This window comes from Castanea sativa, chromosome 9, assembly GCF_040712315.1.
Source record: "Castanea sativa cultivar Marrone di Chiusa Pesio chromosome 9, ASM4071231v1".
In the NCBI taxonomy this organism is placed as follows: Eukaryota; Viridiplantae; Streptophyta; class Magnoliopsida; order Fagales; family Fagaceae; genus Castanea; species Castanea sativa.
The window spans coordinates 7,529,667-7,556,881 of NC_134021.1; the positions used below are offsets into that span (position 1 = coordinate 7,529,667).

The window sequence follows — 27,215 nt, forward strand, 5'->3', positions numbered from 1 at the left end:
CTGTAGCATCAACCATAATTTCTGTTAAAGGAAGAGGAAATTCGTCTTTTGGACATGCCCTATTAAGGTCACGAAAGTCGACACAAACACGAATTTGCCCATTCTTCTTTCTTACAGGGACAATGTTTGATACCCATGTGGGATACTTGACTTCACGAATAAAGCCAGCTTCAATAAGCTTGTTGACCTCTCCTTCAATCTGGGAGATTAACTCAGGCCGGAACCTACGTTGTGCTTGCTTCGTTGGTCGCACCCCATGCCTTACTGCTAAATGGTGAACAGCGACCTTTGGATCTAGGCCTGGCATTTCTTTGTATGTCCAAGCAAAAACATCCCTATATTCTTTGAGGAGTTCAACATAAGCATCTTCTTCCTCTAGGGACAAATTTGCATTTAAAAAGACTGGCCTATGGTCTTCAGTAGCGCCAATGTTAACTTCCTTCAATTCATCAACTGTAGCCTGCACGCCTTCTTTGAATGTGGGTGGAGCATCTTCAGCATCGTCTTCAATAGGGGACTCCACCTTTGTGACTTCAGTGATTGTTATATGATTTACTGAAACGGCAACCTCGTCTTCCACCTTTTGTTTTGTGGACACCATTGTACGTTTTTTTTGCAGTCAAGGTTTCTCCAGTATTTACTTCCTAAATACTTCTACGCTTCATGTGAGATGGAATGGAGCTGCGAACCTCATTTGAATCTTGATCCATAAGGAGTGTCTCGTCAACATCTCTGTGAAGGAAATTTGACATCTTATTTTGCTTTTGTCTTAACTTCTCATCCTTTGAGAGTTGAGAAGAAGTAGCATAACTAAGTCTTGTAAGAGCGGAACTTCGAGTGCCATTTTGGGAAGAAGTTGAATGACTGAGTCTTATAAGAACAGAGCTTCGAGTGCCGTTAACAAAGTTATAATCTTCTTGTGTCCCCAACCTGTCGAAGACTGAGATAGGGGGAGTGGGTTGGCCAATGCGATAAAAAACAGATGGTTTCTTTGATGGCTTTGAAAATTGTTCTTCTTCTTTATCATCTGTCAAAATCACCAAAACACTAACTTTTCGAATGGGGATATGGATGGGGGTTGGTGGAGTATATCCAATTCCGGCCTTAGAACTTGTTGCCCCAACACCTTGGGCTTTCGATGTCTTTTGTCATTTTCCAGAGGCTTCAGGGATGAGCTTACCCAAACCAGTTGGCTTCTCATGGTTATAACCAGCCTTAGCCATGAGTCTATACGCGTTAGGGTCAAAACCCTCTTCTGTTCTTTTAGTGGGCAAAGTCCCATGCTCAACAATCGGCCCTTGGGATGGTCTTGTAAACCCTTTCAATGGTTGACTTGAGGATTTTGGTTTTATGATTTTAGTAACCGGCAGGTTTAATCCTTGCAAATCCTTTGATATTGACTCCTCATCTCCTGAAAATGGGGATTGGCCTTCTTTTCTTTTGGCGACTGGAACATAGTGTAGCACATGGGCTACTCTAGTTACTTCTGGAGTATGATGCTTCATATCTTCTATAAAAGTCTCGGTTTGCTTGGTTTCCTTCTCCTCACTTGGAGAATTAATCCTTGAAGCTTTGGAGTGGGGCTTTTCTTCTTTGCTAAATGGTGAAGCCACAACTTGGGTTTCTTCCACCTTATCATCTTCCAAGTAAAATTTTGCATCAGCAAAGTGTGACTCAGCTACAGTAAAAGGCTTGTCATCAGCCACTATCTTCTTGACTTGTCCATCTTGGAAATATTTAAGGCATTGGTGATATGTAGATGGCACAACACCATACTCATGCAACCATGGTCTTCCAATAAGCATCTTATAAGTGGTCTTGGCATCGATGATGTGAAAGATTGCGCTTGATTCCATTTCACCAATGAGCATTTGAAGTCTAATCTTCCCAATAGCTCTTTGTCCACCCTGATTAAAGCCTTGAATCATTAACTTACTGGGAAGTAGTTCATCTAAGGAGATTCCTAATTCTTTCAATATTTTGAGTGGGAGAATATTGACTGCAGACCCTCCATCGATAAGGATACGATTAACTCGTTGTTCTCGAATGTACCCAGTTACAAACAAAAGGCGATTGTGAATCTTGGGGCCCAATAAACGATCATCATCAGTGAAAATGATTGAAGACCAGCATGCCCTGTACACGATAGCTCGTTCTGTCTCCTTCTCGCAATCTGATTCTTCCTCATCACTTATTTGATAGCATGTGAGAGATGAAAAGACATAATCTTGAAAATGCCGGGGGATGAATTCTTGTAAAGTAATTGGTTGTCGTGGGCTTTGCATGGATTTACCTTCAAGAGATAGTGCTGCTACTTCAGTTCTAGGCTTCATCACCTTCGTTGGCCTTTTTATTGCACAAGGTGTCTTTGGACTCTCCTTTGCATGTACATTGTATTTTGCTTTATGATTCTTTCGTTGAGTCACCAGGGTCCATCCTTCTTCATCGGTAACTGAAGGTTCATCTTTATAAGCATGTTCATCCCTATGAGGGTCGTCATCAGATATCTCAAGAATTGGTCTTGGGGGGAAAGGTACCTTTACCTCAATGGGCTCAAATGAACCAATTTGAATGGTAAGAAAAGTAGAAGTGGTTGTTGAGGCCACCATGGCAAGATTAGAAGTCACAACTTCATCATCAAATGTGATCTTTCCTTGGTAGGCTAGCTCCATAATTTTATCTTTCAACACAAAACATCGTTCTATAGGGTGGCCTATGAGGCGATGATACTTGCAATACTTAGGGTCATTTGTTTGGTCATCTTCTTCAGGACGCTTCATCTCTGGTAGCTCAATCAACTTCAACTCAAGTAAATTATCCAACATTTTGGAGATATCGGAATCAGGGAATGGATATTGTTTTTCTTGCATCTCTTGTAATGTTGGTCTTCTTCTTCCTTTATCTTGAGTGGAAGTAGGCATTTGTTCTTTCATCTTGGGCTTAATCGGAACTTTGAGAGGAGCAGTAGTTACAATCAAAGACTGCTTATTTTCCGGTTTAGGAGGGAATTTGCCCCCTTTGCGAGTATCTTGTCTTTCTCTCCCCTTACGGGGTTCTTGAACAGGGGGACCTTGGTGGCCGTTGGAGGCAATACTAAGCTCCATGTCATGAGCACGCGTTGCTAATTCTTCAAATGTTTTAGGCTTTATTCCTTGAAGAATATAGCTTATAGCCCAATTCATTCCTTGAATGCACATCTCAATTGCAGACGCCTCTGATAATTGATCCTTGCAGTTGAGACTAAGATTCCTCCATCGCTGAATGTAATCAATGACAGGCTCTTCTTTCCATTGCTTTGAATTGGTGAGTTCTATCATGCTAACAGTACGTCGAGTACTATAGAAACGGTTTAGGAATTCTCGTTCCATTTGATTCCAACTATCAATGGAGCCAGGTGCTAGATCGGTATACCAATCAAATGCATTTCCCTTCAAAGAGCGAACAAATTGCTTGACCATGAGATCCCCATAAGTTCCAGCATTATTACAAGTTTCCACAAAATGGGCTACATGTTGCCTTGGATTGCCTTTACCCTCAAATTGTTGGAACTTCGGTGGCTGATAGTTTTGAGGCATCCTCAAGAGATCTATCCTTTGAGTGTATGGTTTAGCATAGGCAATGGATGCTTGACTTCCGCCCCCAACTTGATCTTTGATAGCTTCCTTGATTAACTCCTTGAGCTGGTCAGGAGAGATAGACCCATCTGTAGAGAAATTGAGATCCTTTGTTGAACTCTCGGGTTTGTCATTATGGGTTTGGTTTGGTCTAGAGCTTTCATCTTCGCGATTCAGTCCAGATGTATTCCCCATCTTATCCATTAGGAGAGTTATTTGCGCGTCTCTCAATGCTTCCCTTTCTTTCATAGACTTCATTAATTCTTCTAAAGTCTGAGCTATAGTCGAGACTTGTTCCTCCAAAGATGTTGTGTTAGTCATCATGACTGGCATGGCAAATGAACTAACAGAGCGAGGAGAATCCATAAGCTTGGAAGTAGGGATATCTTCTGAAAAGGAGAACTCAGAGCCGTCAGGTGATTTGTTCTCTTCTTCAGCTATTGGAACTTCTTGGATTGATTCCGAAGTTCGAGACAAAGCTGGCTGAGACAACATTTCTTTGACAAGACCAGCTACATCTTTGCTTGCCCTTTGCGTAGACGAAGCCGTTCGCGACTTCTGAGCTTTAGGAGCATTGGAAACAAGTGAGGGCCGAGATATGGGTGTTGTTTGAGCATAAACCTCTGCAAGAGCCTTTGTTCTTCCCCTTGTCATAGGTCCAGCATAGGAAGTGTCAAAACTTGATGAAGAGTTTGAATCCATTATAGGATCAAGTTCACTTGTTCCAAAAAGAGGGTTGTTGATTTGAATATTCTTTGAAGCCATAGGACTTCAAATGATATGACAAATTGATGAAGAAGAGATGAGAGGCAGAGATTGTCCCACCGGGCGTGCCAAAAATTTGTAAACACAAATTTTCCCCCAAAAATTTGTAAACACAAATTTTCCCAATTGAAGAAAAATCAAACAAATTGAAAAAAATGAGTTCTACAAATATATTTTCATATTAATCAAGTAATGAGTTCAATCTCAGTTTTGACAAATGCTCCTCTGATTCTATCTTCTTTATGGTCTTGACTCAAACGTGAAATTTTCTTCAATTTGGTTGAAAGATGGATCAAATGGTCTTCACAACGAATCTCTGGCTTTAAGCTTGTTAGAGATTTGTTGTCCTTCAAGTTCTTCAAGCCCTTCGAATGTTCTTCAAGTTCTTCAAATGTTCTTCAAGTTCTTCAAAAAATTCTTTTGACAGAATTTCTCCAGAGCCTGGGCCTCTTGAAAAACTTCCTTTAAAATGAGAGGGGATGTCCTCTATTTATAGTGATTTTAGAGGATAAGCTCCACTTTGAGTTGATATGCTTGAAAGTATGTAGTAGACTTTTGATTGGCCCAAATTCTTCTTAGAGATAATTATCTCTATTTATCTATATCATATTTTGATAAAGATAATAATCAACAAAGATAAATCATTATCTCTATTTAGTTTACTTTAATAAAGATAATTATCCATAAATTTTGAATAGGAAGTTTATCTTTATCTTGTGGGCCAAATGACATGTGGCAAATTTTGATATGCCAGTGTGATGTCAATTTGGATGACACATGTCATTATCTAATTTAATTAATTTAATGACATTAATTTGGAATTTGCCACTAAATTTTAATGTGGCATTTTATAATTGGCTTAAAATTTTGCCTCTTACAAACACCTTTGACAAAAATTATATATTTGCATTATTGCATAGGATGTTGGCTATGGAGGCCCTATAGTTGCACAAGAGATAAGATAACTATAAACCAAATTTGAAGGAATGACATCCTCAAAAGTTACAGATTTCAAAAGGCCATTCCTGCCTTTTTATTTTTTATTTTTTATTGATAAGCTACACACGCACTTAATGTGTCTTGAACTCACAATCTCGCCCTTTACCTATTTTCTTATACCCGCGGAGGTGCCATTTTAGTAAAAAAAAATTTCCTCAGTACCATATGAGTAAAACTGATTAGAAAATGCTATTCTAAATTTATAATGAGGAAACAAAAGAGCAAGTTTGACTCAATACTCATGTAGTACGCATACTACTGGAAAAGAAATCATTAACTATAACATTTTTATTTTTTTTATTTTTTTATAATACGATAATTTCAATGGAGTAGGGGATTTGAATTCTAAATGTCTTGGAAGCACCAATATTTTTCTTTATTTTTATTTATTTATTGTTGTTTTGCAAACTTTAAGACTAAGAGGTGCCAACCAATTGAGGTACACGGCTCTTGGCATATTGCGCGCACTGTACCCTCAAGCATATAAGCTCATGGCCAGGTTAAACACAAATAGTAGTTACCAACGGTTTGAGATGGTTATATTGTCTGCACCTGTCAAGCAAAATTCAACCTGAAAGTCTACCTCTCTCGTTCAATGTCAACCTTATCCATCAATAGTTTAATGTGTGAATTGCAAGAAAATAAATGGTACACGCAATCTCAACACTAAATAAGAATCTCATAATAATAATAATAATAATAATAATAATAATAATAATAATAATAACAATAATTTCGCTGACATAAGTCTTAGCATAATCTTACTCTTGTAAAAAAAAAAAAAAAGTCCCAGAAAAATATTGAGAAGACCCATTATCAAGTATGAAGCAGTGAAAAGAACCCGATTTCCCTCATTAGCTCATGTTCTCCAACTTACTAAACTATAAGATAGCTCAATCATGAATATCAAGCTACTATGTTCTAAAAGGGAAAGAGGACTAACTTGTTTTTCCTTCAACATAACATATTACTTTAGTCAAATCTTTCAAGTCAAGAGCATTCGACACCCTTCTTTGTCGTTTATTTTTGCATAGAAACAACAGATGAAACCCCGTCAAATGGTTCCAATTGCATAAAAAGCTTGTAAAACCCATCCAGAGATTGGGAAAAATCAATATTATTCAGACTCATTCCTACGTATCTATTAAGCCTCAAGCTTGAACAAGATGGAGTTCTTCACACAGTAATTCTAATCAAGAAGATAAATTAATTAGTACCTATCCCCAAAAGCTTAAGCTATAAAAAAAATTAATTTTAATCATTTAACGAGAATTCTAACACTCTATCTTAGTGGGCCCAAACTGCTCTTAAATTTTAGAGCTCAGCATGTGAAAATTTCAGTTTTTTTTTTTAATTTTTATTTTTTTAAATAGGACGTAGAGTAGAGACATTTGCACTGATATCATGATAAATTAATTATTGTCCCAAAGAGACTAGCGTGTGAGATATTTATTTATTTTTCAAATAGGACGTAGAGTGGAGATAGTTGCACTGATATCATGATAAATTAATTAATGTTCTACAAGCTTAAGTTATTAGAAAAATGGCAAATTTACATTTTTAACGATAATTCTAATTGATAATTATGGTTTTTGAACTAATTTAACATACTCAAAAACTAACTAGAGTGGTAAAGTAAGGGTTTTCAATACATACGAGAATTGAGCACTAAAATCGAACCTTGGAGGACCCATGTCATTACTATCTAATGCTTGCTCGGACTTTGAAAGCCATCACTTGACAAAAACACTGAATTCGAAACAGCAAAATTATGCTAAAAAAACGCTAATCACGTTCCACAATTGAACATAGAAATGACAGAATCAAACCCTAAAAATTCATGTACTTGTCATCCTTTTAGAGATACAACCCAGCAACAATTGCAACCAGCATTCACTTTCTTTCTCTCAGAGAGAGAGAGAGAGAGAGAGAGAGAGAGAGAGAGAGAGAGAGAGAGAGAGAGAGAGAGAGAGAGATACAAGGCGGCGATGTCCTTGAGGGAGGTGGAGGCGGTGGCTCTAACGATTAGGGAATCATCAACTAGCAACGAGATGAGAACCTAAACGGCCTGTGTGTGTGTGTAAGCTCCGAACAAACCAAAATTTTGAAATTAAAGACGGTGAAAATTGAAAAGTAGTGTCTTGGTTTTTTTATTTAAAAAAAAATATAATTTGATAGTTAAGGACTGTTTGGCTAGAGTGATGACAGTTTCAAATTGTTATTTTCAAGCATTTGGTAAAATCTTGAAATTGTGCTTTTTAGTCTTGTAAGAGCACTTGCATCAGTAAATGCAAAATAGTGCAAAATAGAAAAAGTGTTGAGATATGCACATTTTGATAATAAAAAAAAAAAACCCCAACATTAGTGGGTGTAAAATTGTGCATAAATGCACAGTTGCTACGATAACCGTGCAAATATGCACGGTTACTATAGCTATGCATATCATTATTTAAAATTTTTTTTTCTCTCACCTCTTTTCTTTCTCCATCTGACTTCTCTCTTTCCCTCTCTCTCTTCCTTTGAACCAGACAAAGCTAATCGACCACCGACCATTGTCCAACCACCACCGCAACTAATCACAACACCTTATAATTTAACACAGAATTGACCCAAAAATCAACAAAAAATTAAACTAAAATCAACAAAAAAAATCAACCAAAAAAAAAAATGCAAACCAAATTCAAAGGAAAATCACAGTACAATTTTTTCCTCAACCCAGAAAACCCGTTTCACCTCAACCCAACTTCATCTCGACCCATTTGATCACCTCAACCCAAAAAACTTATGTTCGGGTCATGGGTGAGATCAAGCGAGCTTTCAACCCAATAAACCAGTGATTTCGTCTTGTTGCCGATCAGATTGCAAGAGAGAAATGTTGGGGTTTTGGCTGGGTCATTGAGAAAAATAAAAGGTAAAGATTAGTGGTGGGTTGACGTTAAGGGTAGTTCAAATTGAGAGAGAGGAAGGACGAGGATGGCAATGAATGGAGAGAACGGACAAAACAATGAATAGGGTGAGGGAAGGAGAAAACCACATGTAGGGTGCGTTTGTGTAAGGCTTATTGCGTTTGCATTTTCCTTTGCATTTTTTTTGGCTGGTCCATGGCACTGTTCATGGACTAGCCAAGTGCAAATTGAGGGTGAACAGTAAACTTGAGCAATAAAAAATATTTTGTTACAGTGTTTTTAGTAATAAGTTTTCAGTTTTTAGCAAAATAAGCGGTATCCAAACACATACGTATTCTTTTATCGGTTGAGGGAAGGAGAGAATACAGAGAACGGAGAAAACAAGACAGGCTGATAAGAGAGATCCGGAGAAATTAAAGGTAAAAAAATAATAAAAAAATGATTATTAAATTAAAATAGAGTGTAAAATAGACAGTCTGGTGTGGTTATTTTGTAAAAGTACTGTGTAAAATAGAAAAAGTAAGTTCTTAGTATAAAATAGACAGAAAAATTTAGATTAACTGATGTGAATGCTCTAAAGGTAATAAAGTGCATTTTTGTAACAATTACAAATTGGCACTATAAAAAAAATATTTAAATCAAAATATTGAACCAAACTCAATATTAAGGGAAAGGATTTAAACATTAGACGTATTTACTAAAAACATTACCTAAAAAAAAAAAAGTGATGATACAAAGTTCTTTACCGTTATGATTATTACTAATTCACTATTAGGAGAAATGATTTAAACATTGGACGCTTTTACTAGAAACATAAAAATGTGATGACATAAAGCTCTTTACATTTATGATTATCACTTATAAAACGTTTTTGGGCAATGTCAAAATAGAAGATGAATCTTGAATTAGAAGGGACAATTTATTCATTCCAATAAGTTTTGGTTCAAACCAATAAGAAAATGACACATCATTCACTTCAATCATCTATATATATATATATATATATATATATATATATATATATAGGCATAAATGCACTTTTGGTTCCTACATTTTTTTTTTCCTTATGTTTCCACTTTTAATCCTTAGGTCAATTAACGCGTAACATTTAAGTCATTTCCATCACCCAACTAACTGAAAAAACTGACGTGACAAACATAGTTTACTATTGGTACACTAAAGGCTGACATGACCAATAAAATAATATTTAAAAATGCCATGTCAGCATAAAATAGTAATTAAAAAAGACACATCAGCATCCACATAACCTTTGATTTTTTAAAATTAATTTATCAATTTAAACAAAATGAAAAATGAAAAAAAAAAAAAAAGATCCCAAAATACGCATGAATTTAGATCTAGTTTCATTTTAAACATGAACAAGAAAGAATACAAACCCGGAAAATTCAATCACAATAACACAAACCCGTGAAAAAAAAAAATTTACCGGCAAGAAACTTTTCTTGCATTTTCTTATACTTAGAACTAGACACAAATTACCAACAAAAATATCCAACCAAACACCACCAAAACCAGCAAAAACATCTCCAATAACTCCAGTGAAAAAGGGGAAAAAAAAAAAAAAACTCCAAGTCCCTAAGATTTCCCCTCTCACATCTCTATCCTCTCCATAGAAAAACACTCAAATTCCCAACCAAATACTCATGAAAAATCTACAGAAAAGCCACAAAAATGGATTTGCAGAGAAATTTTGGGAAATAAACACAATAGCTTACCCAATCTCTAGCAAACCCATAAACCCATGGCTTGGGGTGGCTTGTCCATGGCAAATCGGTAATAGGTGTGCCGCCATGGCCAAATGTCCATAGCTTTCTTGTTCTTCTTCCCTAAGACCCATGGTTGAAAACCCATCTTCCCCACCAACCCATGGCTGAAGAGTGAAGACCCATGGCCACACCCCACTGATCTGAGCCCAAATTAAACTCACAACCACTAATCTCCACCTCAACAACCACCACCACCAATCTAAGAGAGAGCTTTAGAGATTTTCGTTTGGGTAAGCAAAACACCAGTCCATCGAGCTCTAGAACTTTAGAGATCTTTAGACATTTTGTTCTGGGTTTTTTTTTTGTTTTTGTTTTTTTGAGAGGATGTGGAGTTTTTTTATTTTATGAGTATTTTGTGTGTTTGTTTCCTAAGAAAATTTCTGGGTTTATGGGTTTGTTAGAGATTGGGTTAGTTACTGTGTTTATGGGTTTGTTTATGGGTTTAGGTTGTGCTTGCTGTTTTGTTGTTGTTGGATTTGCAGAGAAATTTTGGGAATATTTTGTTGAGGTTTTGGGTTTGATTTTTTGGGTTATTTGATGAGTTTATAGAGATATTTTTGGAGATTCGTCTAGGATTTTTTTTTTTTTTTTTCTGGGTTTGTGCTATTGTGATTGAATTTTCTGGGTTTGTATTCTTTCTTGTTCATGTTTAAAATGAAACTAGATCTGAATTCATGTGTATTTTGGGTCCTAATTTTTTTTTCATTTTTCATTTTGTTTAAATTGATAAATTAATTTTAAAAAAAATCAAAGGTTGTGTGGATGCTGATGTGTCTTTTTTAATTACTATTTTATGTTGACGTGGCATTTTTAAATATTATTTTATTGGCCATGTTAGCCTTAGTGTACCAACAGTAAACTCCGTTTGCCACATGAGTTTTTTCAGTTAGTTGGATGATGGTAAGGATTTAAATGTCACGAATTAATTGGTTTAGGGACTAAAAGTGGTAAAATGAAAATGTAAGGACCAAAATGAAAAAAAGTTAAAATGTAAGGATTAAAAGTGCATTTACGCCATATATATATATATATATATATATATAAAGTCAAACCTAAGATGAAAATTCAATTAGAATCTTCAATGTGCCCTATTTAAAATTTTTACTAGTTTTTGTGTCAAAGTTATATATAATTAAAGTCAAAGCTAAAAGAACATCCAATTAAATTCTAAATTGGATTCCAATTGTTGTTTAATTTTAAGTCACGTGTCCTATTTAAGTTTTTTTAATTTTTGTTTTAAATGAGTTAATGTTGTGTAAAAGAAGAAGAGTCTAATATAAATAAACCATAAAAAAATCTAATAAAAAAAAGATTAAAATCATGTGTATATAAAACAAAACTAAAAAAAAAAGAGTGTAAAACTCATCTATTACTTAAGAAAATATGTAGCTTTTACACTAGATATAATTTGAACCCATATATGTGTATAATTGTAATTATTTTTAATTATATCTTATATATGCACGGGATTGATATACACTAGTAAGTTAATTATGTGCAAAATACGAGATGTCTAAATCTAATTAGAATTTTCTATTAGACTCCAATTTTACATCTTGTATACTATATATTTTTTTTTGTTTTAAATGTTGCGCCAAATAAGTTATAATTACATGCAAAACACGATAAGTTTGCTAGAAATTAGCCATAAAAAAGCCAAATAGTCCTCCTCCACGTCCATAATCCACACGACCAAACTCACATTTTGTTCTTTGATTAAATGAGAAAATTGAGTATAGATATGTGAGACTAGTAACTTAAGTTTGTATTCTCAAATGGAGTAAATGTGATGTGGGTTTGGGTCAAATCTTAACCCCAACGGATCCAGATTCCTCTAGCCCGTGGTTACAGGTATGTTCTTTAAACCAATCCCTCTCTCCTATTTTATTTGTTTATTTGTTTTAATAATAATACAAGGCATCCCATGCACATGGCCTAATTTGTAGTATGTGCTTACAACAGGGCTAGGTACTTTTGTTCTTCAATGAATAAAGAGAAAACATAAGGGCTGGATACTTTTGTTCTTTATGAACAAAGAGTGAACATGATCGATGAAGCAGGATTGAATTTGTTTTTAAGGGATTACAGTTAAAACATGATCAGTCCAATCTTATGATTAATAGAAGTGAGAGAATAGAAAATGAGGAGGGGATGAAAAACAGAAAAAATGAAAAGATAGAAAATATTTTATTTTCACTCATTTGTATTTGGTTGGAGCAATGAAAATTTGGAGAGATGAAAATTTTTTTTAGTTTGATTGAGAAGAAAAATGGTATAATAGAAAATATGATTTGTATAAATTTACTGTTATGCTCCTATTAGATATAAAAAGTAAGGAATTATATTTTTATTAAAAAAATTCCAAAATAGGAAAAAAACATATGAAAGGAAAATGGGTAAACAGTGCACCCAAAAAAAAAAGTAGGAACGAAAAAAAATAGGACAAGTGAGATTGCAATTTAGTCGGTAAAGAGAGAAAACCCTTGAGTTCCAGTTTTCCTTTCCATTTTCTTCTCTTACCAAACACACCAAAATATTTTTTTTCTCCTATTTTTTCCCTCATTCTGAAAATCCACCCAACGAAACCAGTCTTGAAAAGTCATCCATTTCTCTCTATTAATGGGATTCTAGAATAACAACAATGCACTCATGCATTTTGTTGGACTTCAATTTTGTTATTTTATCCAACTTGTAAAGCTTTATGGCCTGTCCCCAATATTCTCAGGCTAGGAGTGCATCACAAAGTTGACCAATATATTTATTAACCTTATCCCTATGTCCGCCACCAACTGATCTAGTGCTATTCTATGTCTATTGTCTACACCTATAGCCATTACTATTAGCATTGTCATCAACAGATTCTAGACCTTGCTCAGGTTACAAATGGGCCGGGTAAATGGGACAAGATGCTCTACATGATCAACTAGATCATTAGTGCGATAGTGTCTACCTCATCATATTACAAATTTCCTTTGAAAGCTGTAGCTGTAGTCCCACAACAAATGGTAATTAGCTCCTTCAAGTGCAAGTTGACTCTCCTAAATGCTGGCACAATTAGGATTTTCTTGCGTAGGTTTGTTCATCATATAAAATAGCCCCAATTTTTTGGATCCTTCACTTCTATTCCTATATATGTGCGAGTCGAACTTTCAACAACTACGAATTCTCTTCATAAATTAAAACTTATTCTTATATGGATAATCACAAGTGCACACAAAGTACACACACGCTGACGTGGCGTGCCATCTTCCCTTTACTTGTGTGTCTATTTTTCACCATTATTTTGCCATGTAACATGTTTGTATGGATATGTATAAATAGGTGTGTGAAATAGACACCACCTTCCTTAAATTGCTTATGTTAATATTTTTAGCCTCCTTTTTTCCAAAAAATTTTTAAAAAGTTTTTGATATGTTTACATTCTTTTTTACTAAACTGCCAGTTCACCTATACCGTTCAACACCTTATCATAACATATCTCAATAAACGCCTGAAACTGTCCATTGTGCCTTACCACGTACCCCCACCCTTCGCAGGACCTATATATGTAGGTTGCGTGGGAGGTTGTAATGCCAATTTATACTCTCCAAACACATGCACCAGTGTATAAACCATGTAGATGGACAATAATGCATCACCAATAGTAAGTATCAAGTACAAAACGTTCCCTCCCATAAAAAAAAAAAAAAAAAAGTACAAAACGTTCCCCAATGAAACTAGAGCAATCATCTCAGCATTAACTTGAAAAACAAACAAATTGTCACAAAATAATAAATTCATTTGGTGCATTACATTTCTTGGTTATCATATATTTGGTGGTTTTGGGTTTGCTAACACCACCATGTCATTCCCCTGTGACATACTAAGTTGAGCCTTGTGAGCACCCTCATGTGTAAAGGTGCAATCCTGTATCAGTATGGGCCCATCCTAATTGGCACAGGAGTATGCCAGTAACCTTTATGGGCGGGGAAGTCACCACTTAATTTAGGTTCAGAAACAAATTTGTATCTTTATATAGAGGTTTAACAAATTATAATGTGTTTGAAAGTATGGTACTATGAAAAGGTACAGGGCACCCAAACCTATTGAAAGATAAAGAGCCTTGTAGAGGTGTTTGAGTATTGTTGCTCAAAATGATGTGAAAATTGTGGTTTAAAGTGTTTTGAAAAAATGTATTTGCTACTATATTTTTAATAACATCTTTTCAAAAGTGAAAAAACATAATTGTGTGTTTGGTTAGTGTGTGTGTATTTTTTTTTTTTTTTTTAATTATGACATGTAGTCTAATCAGTGGAACCTATGATTCAAAAAAAAAAAAAAATTCAGTTGAACCTATAGTTTTTTACAAAAGTGTCATTGAGTAACATTGTTTGAAATCTGAAAACTGGTTAGAGGAGTTTCTCAAATTTAGTGTTTAAACATCCTAAAATGAGCAACGTAACTCAAACACTTCTAAAAAACACTTTTACCAATCGTGCTATTTATTTTTATTTTTTTTCAGAATCATAGTTTTCAGAATTTAAACACTAAAAACTGTTGTTTGGAATCACTTACCAACAAGCCCTACCTACGAATATATTTCTAATAAGATTTAAACATTCTAAGCACCCTAAGGCTGCGTTTCTTAAAGAGACTACTCTTAAAGAGCCTACCTACGAATGACTAGGGATGTGTACACATGCCTCCTAGCGAGGGAGTGTATGTAAGGCCGAGGTGGCATAACACACCCTAAGGTAGAAACCCCTATTCTAGCCTAAACATGCTTCTAGTCATAACACCTAAACCTAGAGATGACAAAAAAAAAAAAAAAAAAAAGGAACTAAGGCTAAGAAAAACAAATAGCAAAACCCTAAAGAGGAAGTAATAAAAATAAAGAACATTTCTAAAAAAAATTTAAAGAAAAAAAAATTGTTAGCTACGCTCTATAAGAAAGAAACAAAGCTTTGATTTCATCATTTCCCTTTTTTGGTAGTTAATGGACAAAAAAGGAAAAGACATTGTCAACGTCGGCAATATTTTAAATTAAATAGATAAAAAAATGATGATTGTTAATTTTTTTTCTTTTTCTTTTTAAAATATTAACGATATGGTAAAATTTAATCCACATATTACAAAATGTATGAATAAGAATTTATAAACTATTCCATAAAATAACTCTAAAATCTCTAGATCTTAATCCTCTTCCACGGTTAAATTTAAAAAAAAAAAAATTATGACAATATCTTTTTGGCCAAAGGAGTAGAAATGGAACCTATACTAGATACCAAGAATATTAGATGCCCTACGAATTAGCTCCAGTTGCTGCCCTCCTACCCGTAATTGTAAATAACTCCAGCGCCTCAATAAGTTCAAAGCATTAAACTAATCCCATGTTGAAATCTCAGACAAATTAGTTTTGGCACAACTTATATTCCGACAGGGTTATCTTCAATTGTTGAAATCGGACAAATTAGTTTGGATAGAGTTGTCCTCAAATTTCCAAAGTCATAAATCTATACGTAACCTTTTAGTCATGGTAATGGTGTACAGTGTACTAGCTAGAATGGATGCTTCGTCTCTACCTCACACGTTGTTAATTTTGGAATACAAAAGTATATTGTACATAACAGTCATACTACTATTACATTTGAAAACACGTTTGGATAAGGTTGTCCTCAAATTTCCAAAGTCATAAATCTATACGTAACCTTTTAGTCATGGTAATGTGTTGAAATTAGACTAGATGCTTCGTCTCCACCTCACTTGCACGTTGTTAAATTTTGAATACAAAAGTCTATTGAACATAACAGTACATACTACTATTACGTTTGAAAACCCGTTTTGAAAACGACTAATTAATTCCCACTGGCCACTGCTTCCCTTACCAAATACTGACACGTAGATTAGTCACTGACTCCCACTAGCGGTAGCGACCCGATTCCGTAATGGAAAGATAACAACCAAGTGGGTCAATAATATAAGAATTCCTAGAAAATCCAAGTCCAATTTTCCGTATGTTTAGCCTTTAAATCCGTGTATAAACCACTATATATACCACGCTAAGTTCATTGGATTGGCACCAAGCCATACCAAACCCAAGTTCATCATTCATCATATATACTTGTTACCACTAAAGCAACAAGGATGAAAACCCTGGCACTCTACGGCCTTACCTTGGCCTTCTTTTTCTTATCTGGTATGCCTAGCTCATTAATCACTATCTACTTCTGATATGAATTACCATATTGTTTTTGTCAGTAATTTTCATCTTTTCTAATCACAATAATATTTTAGGTTGCAACACTTTTTTTTTTTTCTTGAAAACTGGTGGACACGCAATCTTATATTGGGCGGCTATACAATAAAGCCATGAACCACACGAGGCCATATTAGGTGTTTCAGATGCATGCATCCTCACACTCACATGAGAGTAGACCCCACAGGTGTAGGACCCACCTTCATGTGAGTGGGAGGATGCATGCATTTGAAACACTTTGTATTTAGATTTCATTATAATATTCACTAATTTTTTACATGAAACATATTTTAGATTTTATGTACTGGACCCTTGTTCTTTCTCTCTTGACCTCTAATGAACAGGTCACATAGGGGTAAGTATACTAGATTTCATGCACATTCATATCATCGATGATTCTTAATTATTTATTTATTTATATGGACACCTCTTATATTTCAATTGCCCGGTTATAAACCTGAGTCGTCAGGTTTTTTACTAATGAAACACTTACAAACAGAACTATCATCATGATAAGTGTATATATCCACTTGTAAAAATTTCTGCTTACAAGATAGGTTTTATTTTTCATGTTTACAAGAGTTTGGTTTACTTGCATGCAGGTGCACACTCTGCTAAAATAACTTTCACAAACAACTGTCCAAGAACCATCTGGCCAGGAACCCTAACTTCGGATCAAAAACCTCAGCTTTCAAAAACTGGATTTGAGTTAGCATCCAAAGCATCCTTAACATTGAATGTTCAAGCTCCATGGAAAGGCCGGTTTTGGGCCCGAACCCGATGCACCACCAAATCAGGAAAGTTCACTTGCGAGACTGCTGATTGTAGCACCGGTCAGGTTGCATGCAATGGTAACGGTGCAATCCCACCAGCTTCTTTAGTAGAAATCAACATAGCAGCCAATCGTGGGATGGACTATTATGATGTTAGCCTTGTAGATGGCTTCAACTTGCCTGTTTCTGTAGCCACCAGAGGCGGCACTGGTGATTGCAAGGCCACAAGCTGTCCAGCTAATGTGAACGCAGTTTGCCCAGCGGAATTACAAGTGAAAGGGTCTGATGGGAGCGTGCTTGCTTGCAAGAGCGCTTGTATTGCTTTCAATCAACCACAGTACTGTTGCACTGGTGCATTTAACACCCCGAAAACATGTCCACCCACAAAATATTCTCGCATCTTTAAGCAACAATGTCCTCAAGCTTATAGCTATGCTTATGATGATTCTACCAGCACCTTTACCTGCTCTGGTGCACCCGACTATGTTATCACTTTTTGTCCATGAATTATAGAGAGGAATTATGCGTTCCCAATTTGGTAATAAGAAACTGATATGTTTCAAGTACTAAGGCACATGTATGTATGTGTCAACGAAATAGTCATTCGAATAAAACACAGACCAAATAAATACTTCAAAATTTTACTTATCTTTCCGAGGAAAGTGTGGTTGTGCTTATGAGTTATGAAAAGGAAGTTTTTTCGTGCTATTCTATCACAGTATCACTTGTTATTCATGTTGTACTAAAACAGAGGATTTTTATTCTTGAGGGTAAGCAGACAAATTTTAATTAAAAAGTAAATTGCAAATCACACCTCTCAAGTTTTGAGCCATTTTCTTTTCTTCTAATGTTTCAAAGTCCAGATCCACTTCCCTAATTAATGTTAGGGGTCTTTTTAATTGGCAGTCTTAACTACGCAAATGTGTTTGTTAAGTGTTAACTTAGTCAAACATATTTTAACTGATTCAAACATGAATTGATTCTCAAAGAGTTGAAAAATCATTTGGTAGAATTTTTTGCCAACTTTCTCGACTCTAATTTATGTACAACTTTTGAAGTTGTAAGGTAAGCCAATCAAGGAAGTTAATACCGTATCAGAGAAATATATCATATTGGCCATTAAACAGGTACCATTACTCTTATAAAATATTTTGGAAAAAATACCGGGTTGTACGGACCTATTTTAGCTGTATCAACCTATACCAGCTAGTATTGGCGTTTTGGCCAGTGCAATAAAAAATTGAAAAAAAATTATTAAAATTTTTTTATTTAATCTAATATATAAGTTAATGTATTTAAGCTAATATGTAGTCTTATAAAAAATGTGGATTTTAATTTTAATGTTGATAAACATAAAGTTCAACGGGTATCAACCGGTACTGAAATATTTCGTTCTCCTGACCAAACTGAAACAACCTATGGTACAAGATTGACTCCCTTAAAGCCAATACAAATAAGCTCTCCTCAACAAGCACTAAAGAAAGAGTGATTTGGCTTAGATTGATTTGGTAAGTGACAACATTGACCACTTCAACATGATAGTAACATGTGGAATTAATTTAGGTGGAGACTAGGCAGTATTAAGAATTTATAACATATATATATATATATATATATATATATATATATATATATATATTTCACTAGAATTTTAATGCATCCTATTTTCTTTGAAGGGTAGAATATATAGTTCCATATGCAAATACAATCATAATAAATGATTAATGATAGAATATATAATTTTACATACAAACACAATTATAATAATTGCATATTAATAACTATCATATTTTTCATATTTCATATTTCGACAAAAATAAAATTCATATTATATAAAACTTTCATGTGCCAATAATTTTTTTTTTTCAAAATTTCAAGGTAATTCTACTAGGAATTTTTTTTTTTAAAAATCTTATCAATTTTGAAATATGTGAATTGGATTATGCAACCTCATCAATAATTTAAGAAATAAAGCAATTGCAATAGTCAAGATTTCTTTTTGTTGGAACATTTTAATAATAAAATATTTAATAAATAAATGTTGAATTAAATGATAAAAGTGGGAGTTTCGTGTGGTTAATGAGTCATAATTGAGGAGCTAGTGTTTTTATAGAAATCCTTTTCTTTTTTTTTTTGATACATTTTTATAGAAATCCTTAATAATCAGTGTTTTATGAACTTTATGGAGGAGTTAATTTAAAAACTCTAAAGAATCTCAAGCCAACTCTTCCTTGGTAGTAATAAATAGATATTATGTTACAGACTTACAGTTATGAACTTTATGGAGGAGTTAATTTAAAAACTCTAAAGAATCTTAAGCCAACTCTTCCTTGGTAGTAATAAATAGATATTATGTTACTGACTTACAGTTATGAACTATATAATATATGTGTCAAATTTTTTTAATCTTATATTGGTTGGTATACATAAATTTAAGATGATTGTTTTTTTTTGTGTTTGTGTTTGTGTTTGTGTTTTTTTTTTTTCAATATTTATGAACAAATTGACTTTATTTCTTAAAAGAATAAAAAATTAATTATTTCTGAATATACCTTTAATTTATGCATATTCTTGGATTCTGATTGGAAATAGTTAAATTCTATTTAATGCTTTAATATTGTTAAATAATATATTTAGGAAAAAATTAGCCGATGTTCTAAGATATTAGTTTAAGAAATATTTTTTTAAAAGTTTTTATGATAAGAGAATAAAGTCAAACTGTACATATATTCAAAAAACCACACATTGCGGTTATAAGTCAACAAAATATTATCATTTAAAAAATGTGTTTGTAAGTCAAGAAAATATAATCAATGCACATGAAAGATTGAAAATAAAGTCAAGAAATTCGAAATAATTCTACCTTCAAAATTGTAAAAGCTAATTGGTAACCCATAATTTAGCATTAGAGTGACTGATTACCAATCACGTGGATATGGATTGGTAAGCCATAATGAAAGTTTGACTGACTACTTATCAACAATCTTGTGAAAAATGTGCGTTATAACTCATAATTAAGCATTCAATAGAATCAAGAAATTATTATCACGCTAATTATCAACTTATCAATAAATTATTAACTTTTCTACTGAGTATCTTATAAGGTGAGAGGCGCAAGGTCTGGAGTTTAAGTTTTTAGAAAAAAAAATTTCTGTATCAAAAAAAAGGAAAAAAAATTTCACACACATGTATTTGTCTTTATTGAAAAAAAAAAGAAAAAAAAGAAAAGAAATTATTAACTTTTATAAAAGGAAAATAGATTCATAGAATCAAAAAATTATTAACGTGCTGATTGCTACCTTCCAAATACAGTCCCTACCTTTGTAATAAACACTCCAAACTTATTTATTTAATTGGTTATTCCAAATTACATTTTAACTGAAAAACTAAGTTTCAATGGCTGGCGAAGCTCTCATCAGCCTTCTTCTCATGTACCTTAATATTGATAATCATGAGGAGAACTTGTAATATTGATACGCCCTTCTCTTTTCTTTAGCTAAAACGAATTTATAAAATGGCACTTTATTACACAAAAAATATCACAAGACATTGTAATTGTCAACGTGCCTTAATATTGACAATCATGAGGAGAAGCAAGGAACTGAATTCGATCTTACTTGTGCAATGCTAATCGTTCTTGTTATCTCAACTAAGAGTATTGGTTTTCACACACTTTTTATTGCATATCATTTGAACATATTATATATCCACTTCTCTTTATTATTTTTTTTTTTATACAAGATATAATTTTTATTTTAGCCTAATTTAAGTGTATATGTATGTAAAACTTCTTCTTGGAGACTTAAATTCCTGCACTTGCCCCCCACACTCCACAAGCATTTATACTTGTAGAGTGACCACCGCACATATTATATATCCACTTCTCTTTTAAATGTTGAATCACATGTGAAATTATGAACATTATGTGTATGAAATATAAATTAACAAAAGAGAACAATTACAGTTTAATTAAGTAATTAACATGATTTTATTTTGTTTTATCCTTTTTCAGGTAGGGAATCTGAGCTAATCTTCAACTATGAGATCAAATGCAATGACCCTTTATGGTTAGGTGCAAGCTCGTTAATTGGTGATTCTGATCCTCAACAAGATCCAAGGAACTTTATAAATATTCTAATGAATGGCAAGGTAGCATTTAGGATAGGGCCAAATAGGGGTGTTCACGGGTCAGTCCAGGTCGAGTTTGTGTCCAACCCAAAACCGACCCTCTCACATCGGATGGAAGGTTGAACAACCTGCCTTCGACTGTGAACAACCTCGTTTCGAGTTGGATTAGTCATTGATGGACAATGGTCGGGCCAGTCGAAGTCAGAGTGAGTTTCAACCACCAAATCTTTGCTGGGTCTTCGCCGAATCTATTAATTTTTTGTCAAATCTGTGTGATAACCAGGATCGAAGAAAAAACCACCACCTTAAGCCCAGATTTAAGCTAAAACGTCCATCTTATTGCTGGATCAAACCAAAAACTACCAAATCTTCACTGGATTTTAGTGAATCTAGGTAGATCCGGCCTTCTTTCATGCGTTTCGTTGGTTGGATCAGGTTCATCAAATTTTGGAGAAGAAAACTCGTCATCTGACCCGCCTAAGTCGGTTTTTGTGGCAAAACCTACAGCCGACCGTCACCGGCATTGGGTTGGCCGACCAGTTTTTGGGTCGACTCAGGTAGTTTGGGCGGGTGGGTCAATTTTCGGTTTCCGATGGATAGCCCTAGGGCCAAGTGCACCAGGAATGATTCATTCTATTCTTCATGTGAAATTGGAGACTGGGTTAGGCACAAAGAGTTGCCAATCTCCACCACCCACTTGCCCAGTGATCTTACTCAATTTCTACATAAACCAATCTGTGATGTCCTATGAAGTGGGCTTAAACCATGGGCATAATGTGGCAGTCCAGATCGAACCCATTGGTGGGACTCTAGTCGATGGGTCTGGGCCATGCCCTATTGTGGATTGTGTTCAAGATACAAGCAATGTGTGTCCATCTAACTTAGTGGCCACAAACAAGAATGGGCAATATATTGGTTGTTATGGTGCACGTGAAGCGTTAAAGGATCCAAAATATTGTTGCACTGGGGATTATAATAGTCCACAGGCTTGCCAGTCTAATGAGTACTCAACTAGCTTTAAGAAAATATATGCAATCTTGCTCACACCTATCCAGGTGATAATCAACCTCCAATTTATAGTTGCAGTGGGGCAAAGAGTTACAATATGACCTTTTGTCCCTCATAAATTTGCCTCGTCATTACGATGATAAAGTTAATGATTTCTGGATAAGTTGATAATTGGTACGATAACTTGTACTTGTGGACCTGTGGTATGATTTGAAAACTGATTTATACTAACATACATGGAAGCCAATTTACTAGAATCACCAAATTATTAACTTACCCATCATTCTTCTCCTTTTTATTTATTTATTTATTTTTTATACAAGATAGAAATTATACTTTAATCTAATCTAAGTATATATATATATGTGATGCCTTCTCTTAGAAACTTTAATTCTGACCCTTGCCTCCCTAAGAACTTTGTACTTGTGGAGTGATCATCACGCCGAGGATGCACAATGATCCCATAATTCTTTTCTAAAATTAATGAATTTTTTTCAATTATATACGAAAGCCTAAAATCAATGAAATTAATCCTTCCAAATAGAATCTATTATTCGGTATACGCAACAACAATGAATTGAGATTCGGTGCAATATTGCTATTGCACTGTGCAATTAACTCTTAGTTATGAGAGAGAAATTATAAGAAGAAAAAAAATAGTTTCAGACTCACGTGTTGCATGGAAATAAATATTATTTGTATTGTGATATAATGTATAATTTTTTTAAAATAATTTGCTCTCCCTAAAAGTTAAACAATTTCTATTCAGTTCAATTAGATCTACTTCGGTCCAATTTAGTGCACTCGGTCCAATTCGATCCACTTTGTCAATTTCAATCCCCCTCCAATCCATTATAGACTAATTGGTCCTTAAATTGATTATTTTTGTAGGTTTTATTTTTAAGTTTAGCTCATAAATTTAATTGTATTTGGGCTAAACTCTTTAGTTTTGAGTTAAAAAAAAATAATACAAAGACAATACTAAAATAGAAATTAGAAATATGAGCAATGAAAATGATAAATATTCAAAAGTCTTATTAGGACCTCATTGGTTCTGTTCGGTCTCTTCTGTCCTCTTTGGTCTAATTTGGTACTATTTAGTCCATTTTGTCCACCAAAGTTCTATTCGGTCCATTTGGTCGTGTTTAGTCCACTTCGGTTACAGTCACTCCATTCAGTCCACATTAGCCCTATTTAGTCCATTCTATCTACTTTGGTTCTATTTGGTTCTATTCTATCCACATTGGTCCTACTCGGTCTATTCTATCCACTTTAGTCCTATTCGGGCAATTTGGTTTAGTTTGGTCCTATTCGGTTCACTTTGGTTCTATTTGGTCCATTCTTTCCATTTCAATCCTATTTAGTCCACATTGGTCCTATTCCGTCCACTTCAGTCTAGTATGTTCACTTCAGTTCGATTTAGTCCCTTTCGGTCCATTATGTTCACTTTGATCTTATTTGGTCCATTCGGTCTACCTTTATTTATTCGGTCCGATATTATCCATTTGGTCCACCTTGTTCCATTTGGTCCAATTCGGTCCATTTAGATTATTTCGGTTCATTTTGGTCCACTTCAATCTATTTTTGTGCACTTACATAATGGGAAAAGATATATTTGGGTTGAAAGAACCTAATCTAAATCCAAATATATATATATATATATATATCAATCTCGTAATATCTAAAATCTTAAGCATATCATCTATTATTGCTACGTATTTGTTGAGCTACATTAATATAGTATTTTAGTCCACTTCGGTATTGGCTAAATTCTATAAATAAACAAATGTAATATTTAGGGCAATTACTCATTTTTTTTAACATTGTTACTTTTAAATGAATTGTATAAGGTTGATTATACACTTAAGCAAAATAAATAAATATATACATATATGATATATTTATGTATGTATGTGTGTGTGTATGTATGTATGTATGTATGTATGTATGTATGTATAAATCTTATTTAAATAAATTATTCGAATTATTCATTTTCTTAAAAGAGATTATCATGATAATCAAAACTCAAATTAAACTTATACTCAATATGTATAATTTATTCTCTAGATTTTATTGCAGAGATAGAAAGACTACTTGTGATGGGGAATTTAAAAAAACAATATGAAAAGGTATGAACCCAAAATAGGGTTTTAAAAATTACAATGATTCATCAATATATTGTAGAGTTAGAAATTTATAGAAAATAATATAAGAAGAAAAAAAGTAAATAGAACTAATAGTAAAAACAACAAATTATCTAAGTCATGTTATTCAATCAAATAAAATTATATTCTTATATACTATCTTTATAATGCAATATAATAACATCTATGAAATCAAAGAGAATAAAAAAAATAACAACTTAAAAACACAAAAATTAATCATATCAACCCAAAGTACAGTTCAAAATAATACAAAAAATCATCAACCTAAAGTAGGGATGCAAGAAAAATATACTAAAATCCACCGAAAATGAAGGAAAAAAATGAGAGAGAGAGAGAGAGAGAGAGAGAGAGAGAGAGAGAGAGAAATAACATTTTGTGTGTGAAAAAAAACTATGAATAGAATGGAAAAGATAATTGTAAATTTATAGTAAAAGGAGAGGAATAAGAAAAGAAAAAAAAAATAAAAGAAGATAAAGGGATAGATGAAAAGTGATATTAAGGTAGATATTTAGTATGTGGTGGGGAGATGAAAAGGTAAAAAAGAGGAAAAAAGTTAGAGAAAGTATAACAATAAGTTGGGAAATTAATAAGAAAAAAAAGAATTAAAAATAAGAGAGAATATTGAAAATGGATAAATGATGTGACCGTTGACATATCTCAACAGTAAGAAGGCAAAAAGTTAAAGGTTAAAATTTTTATTATTGCACTGGATCTTAATCTTAGAGTGAATTTTGTTAAAATAAAATAAATGGGATGGAAGCCTAAAATCAATCAAATATTAACTTCCCCAATCATGCTTCCATTGCCTTTCTTGTAAACAATCCCTTACTTATAATTTTGCTATTTCAATTTACATTTTCAACTCAATTATATATGATAGGGATAAAACCAACATGACGGTACCACCACGTATGGTTGAAATTGTTACGATAGGGTGACGGGTTATATGACCAAGGTGGACGGATGCGCAGTGGACGGACGAGTAGGATACATGCGTATAATTTCTCCCGTTGTTCTCCGGGCTACCTCAAATCACGCTATATGATTGGGGTTGACGTGGCCTTGATTGTAATTCACGCCAACGTATATATGAAAAATTCTTGGAAGTATAAAAAGGGAAAAATTTTTAATCATAAAAGGAAAGAACTTGGTAATCAAGGGATAGAAGTCAACTCCACGCCTCTATAAATACATCAAAACCCCCATAACTCGAGGTATGCACAATTGACTCAACTCTAGCACTCTAGGGTTGTTGAAAGAAATTCTAACTTGACCTTCGGAGAGTTTTTGGCCGGCACCACACCGGTGCTCTCTTTTAGGTCTCTTTGTTTTCTCTTTGTAGGTGTTGACTCGAGTTGGAGAGTGCTTGCAACTTATTGGTGATTTTTTCGACATCATCAGTTGGCGCCGTCTGTGGGAAACGAGAGTGTAGGGAAAACTGTTTAGCCTTTGCTCTATTCCTAAGACAAAAAGTTGCATGGTACTCACCAGATCGATGGCGACAATCAACAATCAAGGCGAAGAACCGCATGCCACAGCGCTAGAAAGGCAAGTCCAAACGCTTGCGGCGACTGTTGAGCACCTCACTAAGCAGTCATAATTTAGAAGAGCAACTACGACAAAGGAATGCACACCAAAGTACACCAGAGGAAGACCAGGAAGTCGCTAGCCCGGAGGGGAGGAACGCCGTTGGGCCTGAAGGTAGTAATGCACCGAATAGACCGGAGCGGCAGGAGACAAACCCGCCGTCCGTCTCGGGCACCTTACCACCTCACATCGTGGCTGTGATGCAGCAGATGAGGGAACGTATGGACGTGATGATGGGTGCCCTGAGGGGACAAATATCCAGCGACTTGGACGACCTAGTCCACAGAACAGATTCGCCCTTCACAACACCCGTGACTTCGTGCCCCCTTCCTCCAAAATTTCGCATGCCACACATCGAGAACTATGATGGATCCAAGGACCCTTTGGATCACTTGGAATCTTTCAAGACCCTGATGCATCTTCAGGGCGTGCCAGACGAAATCATGTGCAGGGCTTTCCTCACCACATTGAAAGGACCTGTAAGGGACTGGTACAGTAGGCTAGCGCCTAACTCCATCAGCACTTTTAAGGAATTAGGCGCGTAGTTTGTATCCCACTTCATTGGGAGTCACCGGCATAAGAAGTCCACTGCGTGTTTGTTGAACATCAGGCAGCGAGAAGGCGAGACCTTGAGATCATACCTTGACCGGTTCAACAGGGAATCCCTCGAGATGGACGAGGCCGATGACAAGATACTCGTGGCAGAATTCACAAACGGGCTATGGAAGGGGCGACAAAGTATATGAACGCAGAGGACGCCTTGCTCTCTAGAGAAGACAAGCCCAGAAAGAGGGAAAGGCCGGAAGATATGCAACCAGACAAGGGGCAAAAAAGGGCAAGAACCATAGAACGACGGGAGGATCGGCGACCCAAGCCGCCTACGGGAAGGTTTACAAATTTCACCCCCTCACAGCCCCAATTGACCAGGTGTTGATGCAGATTAAAGACGAAGGAACTTTGACGTTCCCTAGCAAGCTAAAGGGAGATCCTAATAAGAGGCCAAAAGACAGGTACTGTCGCTTTCATGGCGATCATGGTCACGATACGGCGGACTGTTATGACTTGAAGCAGCAAATTGAAGCCCTCATTAGGCAGGGAAGGTTGTAGAGGTTCGTAAGGAAGGAGAGAACGGATCAAAATCAGGAGCTGAACCAAAGACGGGAACATGAACATCCCAGACCGCTAGTGGCAGACATACAAATGATAATAGGGGGCACTACTTCAGTAGGGTCGTCCAAAAAGGCCCAA

The 27,215-nt window shown here is 34.8% G+C and overlaps 1 protein-coding gene and 1 pseudogene across 1 annotated transcript; both read left to right on the forward strand.

Moving 5' to 3' along the window:
* The first annotated feature begins 16,088 nt into the window (after nt 1-16,088).
* LOC142610569 (thaumatin-like protein 1) lies at nt 16,089-17,727 on the forward strand. The gene is made up of 2 exons (XM_075782410.1): nt 16,089-16,246; nt 16,909-17,727. Exons 1-2 carry the CDS (start codon nt 16,195-16,197, stop codon nt 17,583-17,585), a joined length of 729 nt encoding a protein of 242 aa, XP_075638525.1. The 5' UTR covers nt 16,089-16,194; the 3' UTR covers nt 17,586-17,727.
* Nucleotides 17,728-21,799: 4,072 nt separating this feature from the next.
* LOC142608679 (thaumatin-like protein 1) lies at nt 21,800-22,333 on the forward strand (annotated as a pseudogene).
* Nucleotides 22,334-27,215: the final 4,882 nt, after the last annotated feature.

Excerpts from the sequence above, each read along its gene's own strand:
- LOC142610569 (XM_075782410.1), top strand. The coding sequence starts at position 16,195 with ATGAAAACCCTGGCACTCTACGGCCTTACCTTGGCCTTCTTTTTCTTA. Across the intron at positions 16,247-16,908 it reads GGCCTTCTTTTTCTTATCTG|GTGCACACTCTGCTAAAATA; the intron begins GTATGCCTAGCT and ends ACTTGCATGCAG.